At 47.5% G+C, this 9499-nt stretch overlaps 1 protein-coding gene across 2 annotated transcripts; it reads left to right on the forward strand.

The window, feature by feature from the left end:
- The first annotated feature begins 16 nt into the window (after window positions 1-16).
- Window positions 17-8304, forward strand: LOC117584043 (ras-related protein Rab-32). Of its 2 annotated transcripts, XM_034272820.1 has the most exons (5): window positions 4839-6377; window positions 6408-6510; window positions 6886-7281; window positions 7355-7498; window positions 7563-8304. In XM_034272820.1, the coding sequence occupies exons 1-5, from the start codon at window positions 4933-4935 to the stop codon at window positions 7674-7676; spliced, it is 2202 nt and encodes a 733-aa protein (XP_034128711.1). In that variant the 5' UTR covers window positions 4839-4932; the 3' UTR covers window positions 7677-8304. The 2 variants fall into 2 exon arrangements, with proteins under 2 accessions (XP_034128788.1, XP_034128711.1); XM_034272897.1 differs by lacking the exons at window positions 4839-6377; window positions 6408-6510 and adding an exon at window positions 17-1249.
- The last annotated feature ends 1195 nt before the right edge of the window (window positions 8305-9499 follow it).

The following is a 9499-nucleotide window of genomic DNA, read 5'->3' on the forward strand; positions in this document are numbered from 1 at the left end:
TAACCGTTCGCCCGGTTCATTTTTACCGTAAAACTCGTCAAAGGCGGACGTTGACACGCTGCACCGCTTTTGTTGTTATGTTCGTCGCTGTTTGTTTGCGTATTTCGTTCATGTGTGAGTTCCATTACATTTCGTGATATAGAATTAGCGCCAAGAGCCCCATCCCATAGCACAATCCGAACAAAATCGAAGCCGTTTAAGCTTATGCAATAAACTCGGTGGTGACCACCAAAACCAAAGTGATCCACTTCTTCTTTTTGCATCGTAAACGAAACCAGTTTCGGCTGCACTCACGCCAAATACACAAGTAAATTGTCCAAAAAGTGCACAGTCGAGTTCAATAAACCTCCCCCTGCAGCGATAACGACAACCTCTGGACCCCGAAATTGCAGTGAATTCGAGTATAAATACTTGATAATTCTGATAAGTTCAAGTGCAGACATAGAACTTTGTTTACCGTTGGCACAGAAGCGAAGCTTGCGAACAAAGCGCGTGCGAGCAGGAGGCGAAGAGCAATTAGAGCTGGGAGAACAGAACCACATGTTGCCGACAGCTACGTGATACGTGTGTGAGTGCGCGACAAACAAACCACCGAAAATCCACTGAAGGCAGACAAAGACCAAGCATATATAGAACGTGTGTGTGTGCAGAGCGACCTTGACTGCAGAGGGAGTTCGATAAAAGAGCAAAAGAGTCAGCCCGCGCGTTTTACAAAGTCTAAAGAGCATTTATCCGCATCTGGAGTTGCATGGCAACCAGCGTCATACGGAGCAGCGTTGTCTCAACATCCGCCGGACGCCGCAACATCTGCGACTGCCTGGCCAAAGAGTCCTCCGGTCTTGTGAGTCTTGAACCCAAGTCCCAATCGTACAGTGGGTGTGTCTGTCTGCGGTGCCACTATCTGGCCAGAAAGGTAATCGTGACCACAACCTCTTCTGACGACACGTTGCCCGTGGAGCATAAACATCATCCCCTCAGTGTCATTTCCTTGGGCACCCTGAGCGCCAAGGAGTCGCCCATCTTTGTGCGCCGCCAGCACTTAATCTTGCCACAGGAGGAGCAGCAGCCACCGCCGCCTGTACTCTACTCCCCGCCGTTCTCTTTGCGCAGTGCGTCCCCCTCGTACATAGAGCGCCAGCCGGAGATCGATCGCTGCGCCGTCGAGGCTCTTCCCCTCGCACCGGACATGCCCGCAGCCACACGTACCAGCATGGACATCAACCGAAACAACGGCTACCTGCACAACGGAGTGAGTATCTCGATCAGTAGTACACAACAGTAGTCATGCGAACACACATGTAAAACGCAAGCTTAAGCCAGGTGTTGTGGAATAGGGGGATTGCCCAAAAATAAGTAAACCAAGTTTAGCAATGATTTGCGTTTTGTTTGGTCAGGCCGTTTGTTGGCTACGCAACTGATGGCTTGTAGATTACTCTCATTTGGCACTTAGTAGTCATGGATAACTCGGTAAACTCGTTAGCTGCCCCCCTGCCGGGTTTTGTAACTGAAACAGATGCCTAGAATAGGAGGGCGTCATCATGGAATTTCCCGCAGCTTACAGTACGACAAGTGTAGCAAATATCTGATATCTTATAGCTGAAATTCTAGACTACAGACTGTGCAAAATGATGCCAAAATATTCACCCGCTCGGCTCTAATTTAGCCTCCTCGTTTTCGCAAATACTCTATGTCTTATCTTGGCCAATATAAATGCCGTTTGCCCCAGCCATTAACCGACCAATTAAATGGAAATGAAATTAAATTGAATTCGTTGCCACATTTGGCAACCGAACTCGGTATATATGTATGTACACATATATGTACATAAGCAAAGCGATGAAATCAAAACAATAGCAAAGCTGAAATTTGTCGCCAGTACTAAACGGCGACCGACCACAAAAGGGAGCACCACAAAAATTTCACTCTCGTCACGGCAAGCCCCCCATACGCAACATCGACGGACAAGCTGTCACAGTGACAGACTCGAAGACAGAGAGACTCGGATGGAAAAGTCGGGGGCACACCATGTGGGTGTGCTCTGCTACTTAAGTGATTGCTGGTTATAGCTAGACATAGACATCGATATAGATATCCGCTGGCTGCTGATGGGAAATCGGAATGAGAATGGGAAATGGGAATGGGAAGGGCCATGTAATGTCTATGGGAATGAGTTGCTACCGTTTTGCATATTGTCACGTTTTAAGGTCAATTAATTATTGAACGAAGCAAGCGAAAGTGTGGAGGCGGAATCGCACGTGGAAGCAGCCAGTATCAGTGGGGGAGAGTCTTAATTAATGCAAGACATTCAAATAGCTTCAATTATGAATAACATCCAGTGTAGTGTATCCTAAAGTCAATGAATCACAAGGTTGCAATGCATTTTTGGTACAATCTTATCAAACGTTGCTCATATTTTTTCTGGTGACTCCTCCTCCGCCTGCCAGTGATAAGATATGAGCTGGCTGGCACACCACTCCAACTGCGATGGGAGCGGTGGAGCGGGGGCTCTACTCTGAGTGAGCAGAGTCCATTGAGGAATGGGGTGCACGCGTGGTGTCCGGAGAGATATCATCTCCCTTATGTAATCTCTCTCGCTCTGGCCCGCTGGCTAAGCCAATGCACTTTCTGTTGTGATGCGCTGCTGTTGTTGCGGGCTGATTTTATTTACATGACAATTGCCAGAGCAATCGCGCCTGATAAGCAGCCTCGTATAAAATCCATAATGGTGGAGAGTCACATAAATATGTGTGCTCTGAAATCACGCAAGGTGAAGTGCTCATTTGAAGCTATCTTTATATCATTGGGTAATGCCATACAGCACTTGTGAGATGCAGTTCAACACCTCTAGGGTGTGTTAAGCCAGCAACAAACTAAAGTGGCCAAATTGTGGTCTATATCGCATTCAAAAAACTTAAAACAAATAAGGCTTTGCATAGGTACTCTCTACTTTTGCTTAAGATTATTCCAAAAACATGGTAACTTTTCCAGTTAGTGTGCTATTACAAGATCATGACGCGCATGTCGAGGGAGAATTTTAGTATTATAATAATCGCATTAGCCTCACTCGAACTACATGACAAAAATATCATAGCATAAATTCAGGGTACAAATCTGTGTTGAATTCATGTAGAATACATGTACTTTTTCCAATGCTTAGGTTAGTTAGGGCTTTATAATTACCTCATTTTATTTGAAAACACACAATAAATATTTATTGATCTTTATATTACGTGAAGGCAACACATTTTTTGTCTGATTTGTAATTATTTACTGTTTACAAACTATTTAAATAGTTACTACCGGAATGCAGAGTTCATTTTGAAATGTAGGAACATTTAAAACTAAACTCTAAACCAGTTCACGTGCCGTGTGGCATGCAACTGCCACCCCATCAGAGACTTGTCCACGTGCTTAGTGTTCCTGTTTTATAACACAAAACGCAAAACATTTGATGGCTGAAGCCTAGGGGCGGAAACTTCTTGCATGGTCTTTATTTCTCAACGTTTAGCAGAGCTCCACGCCCATGCATCGCCTCTGGCATCCGTGTGGCTTTTATGCGGAATGGGGTCGTTGGGGTAATTGCAGACTCCTCACATGCCTGTGCCCAGCTCCTGGTGCGGCTGTCGATTGCGTGCAAACATTTGCATGAACACAAAGGGGATTGCATGCCGATCCCTTCTCGTCCTTCCACATTTATGTGGAAAGTGAATTTCTAATGCTTCTGCTTTTGCTTTCCATGGCCTGAAAAGCCGTAAAGAGGTGCCTCCCTCGACTTGAGGTTTTCTGTAATCTCCCATAAATTATGTAAGCTGTGTGCGAGATTCCAGTGTTGAAATAGTTGTCCGCGATTTCAATATGTGCATATCGAGAACCTAATGTAACCGCAGAGGTTTGCCAATATGCGACAGAAGTCTCCTCCTGCAATATAAGGAAATGTAAACCAAGTCCCAAGTTCCGTATGTCTGTCGTGGATCTATCCGATATGTGCCATTTAGTGTTCGCCTATGAGTTTATACTTATGTAATCTTATATACTTACGCCGCCTCTCTGCCTCTGTCTCTGGCTGCTCCTTGCATTGCGGCTAACCACGTTTTGTAATAAGCGTAATTCTATATACTCACGTACCAGCAACAGCAATCATTCAAAGACACCATCAGCACCCACTTCATTGATGTGTCTCGCACTTAAGTTAATGCTGAGCGACTCTTTTGGGGCAAGTTGATGCGGCAAATCCTCAGCTTAAAGGAAGCCACCAAAGTGCGTAAATGAACACCTCTCATACGTGGTGCTGGGGCTGGGGCTAGGTCAGGAACGTCCACTTCAGAGCAGACCATTCCATTTCGGCCCAGATATGGACAGTACGCTTGATCAACTGTGTCGAGTTATCAGACAGTTGCACAACCAACGATAGAGTCGATTGATTCGGGAGCAGGGCCAGCCGGTGGACAGACAGGCTACTCCATTCAGTCGGCCATTTGGGCGAGACGGACACAGACCCGGCTTTGTCCGAGGATTGCTAGATAAGCGGCAGCCCCCGACCCAATCGCGGCATTCAAAAGCCGCCGCTCTTCTCACGATCATTTCGCAATATTTCGACTGTGCCGGACTAGTGTTGGTAAGCGCAACAAGTGTTGGCTGCACTTTTTTGTGTAACTGTAATGTAAAACCGACCACAAAAAGAGTGGGTGCTGCCGGGGGAACGGGGGACAAGGGACAGACAGACGACTGGGCTCGATGTAAATTTATAAAAGGCTAGACGTCAACAAATTTGATTTCAGTGCGCGATTGTTTTGGCTGCATTGCAGTTGCTCAATTCGCTCAGGGGATCGAGTTGAGAGTCCTTGCAGGATAGCAGGATAGACAGTACCCGACACGACCCCATGGAAGCCGTTTAGCCTCGAACTGGTACCAGGTTTAGCGCTAGGTGAAAATATGCAAAACGTTGAAAAGCAGCGGGGAAAAGTCAAACAAAAAGTGGAACCAGAACCCGAAACAGAAACAGAACGATTGCCAGCGGAGAGGGAGAATTTGGCGTTAGGAAAGGACAGGGAGGAGGCAAAGGAGCAGAAGGAGGAGGAGGACACCAGCTCCAAAATCAAGACCCGTTCACGCTTCTCGGCCGCCTTTCGCAGTCTCTCCAAGCCAAAGGCCAAGAAGGAGAAGGAGCAAGAAGCCAAGAGCGAGGAGGAACCCACCGCCACGCAGCTGGAGGACGTGGACAGTACTGATAGTGGAGCCGCTGGGAAGACGCTCAAGAAGAAGAGTCTGACTCGTCGCCTGCTGCTGGGCGGTCTGAAGAAGACCCCAAAGGCTCGACCGCACAGCCTGGCCACCAGCGATGAGATCAGCGTGCTAGACAGCAGCCTCGAGCGGGTGGAGACAGCCCCAGACCCAGATCTGGACACCCCAGACACCAATGCACCATCCGCCAGCAGCAGCGGCACCCTCCTCCAGATAACCATAAGCGGGAAGAAAGTCGAGCCGGCCAAAGGCAAGAGCCGCAGCAGCAAGAGTCGAACCAAGAGCTCAGCCAGCGAGACGGATTACCTGACACCAGCGGCAGGGGCGTCGACGGGGAGGGGGCCTACAGCGGGTGGGAAGAAGAAGGCGACCACGACCACAACGGTGACGACCAAAGACACGAGCAGCACTCGGATGACAAAGCTGATTGTGGCCAAGAAGAAGCAACAGTCGACCCCCAAGCCAGCAGAAGCAGCGACACCCAAAGCGACAGAACGAGTCGCGACGGCCGCAGAGACTGGAGGGAAAATCGCTATCACCGAGAGCACACGAGATACGCCGCCCAGAGAGCGGGCCCCGGCCAAGCCGAGTCGCGTTCAGGTTCAGTCTGCCAGCAGCACCGGAGCCGTTCGCAAGTCATCCTCCAGCAAGAAGTTGGAATTGCTGCAGCAACAGCAGCAGCGCGGACACCGCCTTTCCCGACAAGTCGCCAGCAACGCCACAACGGTGGCCACCCCAGAGAGCAACCAAGTGCCGGCCCTAGAGGCGCCACCCAGTCCAGAGCCGGAGCCCAGTCCGCCTACGTGTCCGCCCCCACCCCCGCCAGTCGAGGACGAGCAGGCTGCCGACGACGCCGTGTCCTCAGCGGAGAGTGCCCAGAGAGAGAGTGTCAGTCCATCGCCCGTTGTGCGTTTCGCCGTTGGCAGCGCCGTGCGCAGTCCGCTCAGTGCCTACGAGGCTGCCCTGGCAGCGTTAGCCAATCAGCCGCCCAGTTCCAGCGAGGAGCCCAGCGACTCCAGCCTCCGGCGACTCAGCTTTGCCCAGCAGCAGCTCGTTCTGAGCGACCACGACAGCATCGAGGGCAGGCGGGAGACCCTGCACTATCACTCCGTGGCCAGCGAGTACTCGAACGAGGAAGAGGGCGGGGGCGAGGGCGAGGGCGAGTGCTCCGTGTCCGAGGACAGCGAGGACCAGTCCGTGAAAGATCCAGCCACTGCGAACCCCATGCCGGCCTTTGGTGACCTGACCATGGATCAGGAAATGGAACCGGTAAGGTGTCGCCCAACTGTTTACCTCGCTGATTTACCACCGAAGCCGCACAAGTGTCGTGTTGCTTCTGTGTGCCTGCATTGTGGCCTGCCCTCGACGGCTGTTCATGTTCATCGGCCGTCCCCCAGCCCCCCTTTACGTGGGAGGCTCTCTCTGTGTGTGTGTTTGTGTGTTTGTGTGCGTGTGCGTGTCATTCAACCGCTGCGGATGAGGGCTCTAGACAATCGACTATTCAATCACAGTCTTCATTTGAACGATAGACAATCCGCACAGCATAGCCAAGAGGTTCGGATTGAAGTGCAAAAATGTACACCGGACATAGATTAATTACTGAGATTCCCTTAATTAAAGTGAATTTAATTTCAATCTTTGCAGGCCATCATGACGTCAACCAGTGAGAAACGGGAACATCTGTACAAAATTCTAGTCATCGGTGAGCTAGGCACAGGGAAGACGTCCTTCATCAAGCGCTACGTGCACCAGTTCTTCAGCCAAAACTATCGGGCCACCATTGGCGTGGACTTTGCCCTGAAGGTGCTCCAGTGGGACGGCAACACGATAGTGCGCCTGCAGCTGTGGGACATTGCCGGCCAGGAGCGGTTCGGCAATATGACGCGAGTCTACTACAAGGAAGCGGTTGGAGCGTTCATCGTGTTCGACGTCACACGCAGTGGAACCTTCGACTGTGTGAGCAAGTGGAAGGAGGATTTAGACTCGAAGGTGCAGCTGCCAGACGGGAGTCCTATACCCTGCATACTGCTGGCCAATAAGGTGAGTGAGGAGTGAGGCTCAACTTGCTCAAGAGAGTTTCCCGGTTGATACCTTTTGTTTGCTGCTTTTGTAGTGTGATCAGGAGAAGCAGGGCATCGTCACGAATCCCGAGAAAATGGATGAGTATGTGAGAGAGAACGGGTTCGCCGGCTGGTTCGAGACATCCGCCAAGGAGAATATCAACATCGATGAAGCCTCCCGCGCTCTTGTGAATAAGGTAAGAGAGACCCCAGCTAATGGATAACTATCTCTTGACTAATGTATTCGTATGTCTGGTACAGATACTCATCAACGATAAGCTGATAAGTGGCGACCTGGCCGATGGTGACAAGTTCAACCTGAACAACACCAGCGATGCAACTGGCACGGAAACCAAGAACAAGTGCTCCTGCTGAAAGCAGAGGCCCGGACAGCCATCTGTTATATTCCAACAATCATTCCACCACTTTCCTCTCCCAGTCTGAGCAGCAGTCCTAAAGCTAATCGGGAATATGTTTATGTTCATTCCATTACGACGATAACTATGCTTAGGGTTTTAACTTAACATTTGTCTAAGACTTAGCATCCTCATCGTAGCATCCATCAGTCACCCGATCCTCGTGTTTGTTTTCACCGACACCGACCGACCCTGGCTGGAAGACTTGTGCCCGTAAATTCTGGATAAGACCTCAGATCGGGGTCACTGCGTGAATTTATATGGCAGCACCTTCGTCCAGACATACATATAAAGCATTATCATAAACATTATCTAAGCTAGTTGGCAGCATCCATGCTGCCCATGCCGTACCCACCCCATTGTAGGGTCTACATTTGTGTAAAATACGAATCGTTTTCTCGTTGTCTCGTTATTTTGTTTGCCTTATTTACTTTTGTTGGCGTGATTGTTTTATCTTGGAATTCTTATACACATACATACACACACACTTTGCCATCTTTATTTGCATTTAATTTAGATAAATATACGTACCGTACGCTCTATGCAATACGAAATGAAAAATAAAGTTTTAATTGTAGTTAAGCCAAGTGAGGAAGTGTTTTATTGTGATCATAGAACGGACCGACAGTGCTCACTCTCCTTATCGTGATAACGCATAACGATTGGGTTTGAATTTCCCGCAATGCAATTGTATGTAGATACTGTAAAGTGTTGTGATCTGGTTTGTTTGTTCTCTGGAACCACAGCTGAACAGAACAATCTGAACAGAACTATGTTATTACGCTGTTAAGTGTGGCTACGGAATTTTAAAATAGTGTGATTTTAATGGAAAGAAATGTCTTCTAATATAAGGAGAAGAAAGAAAAGAAATGATTTCAAGATGTCCCAGCTCAGATTTCAAAGGGTGTTATACTCGCCCTTTGAACGGATTCAACAAGAGTGTGTTGCTTCTTGTATTGAGGCCTGAAGAACAATACTGTTTTACACAACAATCCTCAATTATGTTGAGAAGATAGAAGAACTGCCACCCAAACGCCTCCGAGCTTATTATAATATTTACATTTTTTCATATTAAATTTGCATATCAGTTAACATACATTTGTCTCTACATGTTACATACAGTTAAATTAATTTTTTTGATGTATTTCTTACTTACTATTGTCTTTATTTCTTTCTTAATTGTTGGAATATTAAGATCTTTGTGGATATTTGAATTAGATACGTAAAAAGGATCATTGACAATGTGTCGCAAAGATTTTGATTGGTAACGCTGAAGTATTTCAATATTTGTGTCCTCCAGGGCTGTATAGCGTAGGTCCAAACAGGCTTCAGTTGGGATTTGTAGAGGTGAATTTTGTTTTCCAAAGTGGTTTCTAATTTTCGACTTATCAACCAGGACATTTATAGTGTTTTAAGTCTGAGTTGTTGACATGTTGCTTTAATGTGGTTTTTCCATGTTAATCTGCGGTCGAGATTCAAGCCGAGATACCTTCACACAGGTACTTTGTGGAATTGGTGAGCCGTTAAGTGTAACATTTAGACAGTTACCTGGTCTACAGTTACATAATGAACACAAATGATATTCAAATACAAATTTGAAAAATATTAGGTCATCAGGTCTAAACTCCAATAAAAAGGAGTACTTTTAATCAGAAAAATTGATTATTCAAACGGATTAAATGATTGTTTCAGTGTTTAAAGTCTTTGCAGGCTGGTAAATTAAAATAGCAGATCAAAATCGAGAAATATGATTTAATACTGCGGTATATTTTTAAAATGAGA

Source organism: Drosophila guanche, unplaced genomic scaffold, assembly GCF_900245975.1.
Source record: "Drosophila guanche unplaced genomic scaffold, DGUA_6, whole genome shotgun sequence".
NCBI lineage: Eukaryota > Metazoa > Arthropoda > Insecta > Diptera > Drosophilidae > Drosophila > Drosophila guanche.

What these genes read in the sequence shown, in the direction of transcription:
- LOC117584043 (XM_034272820.1), top strand. Translation starts at nt 4,933, where the DNA reads ATGCAAAACGTTGAAAAGCAGCGGGGAAAAGTCAAACAAAAAGTGGAA. An exon ending in AGCGAGTACTCGAACGAGGA is followed by an intron (nt 6,378 to 6,407) that starts AGAGGGCGGGGG and finishes CGAGGGCGAGTG; the next exon opens with CTCCGTGTCCGAGGACAGCG. An exon ending in TGGATCAGGAAATGGAACCG is followed by an intron (nt 6,511 to 6,885) that starts GTAAGGTGTCGC and finishes CAATCTTTGCAG; the next exon opens with GCCATCATGACGTCAACCAG.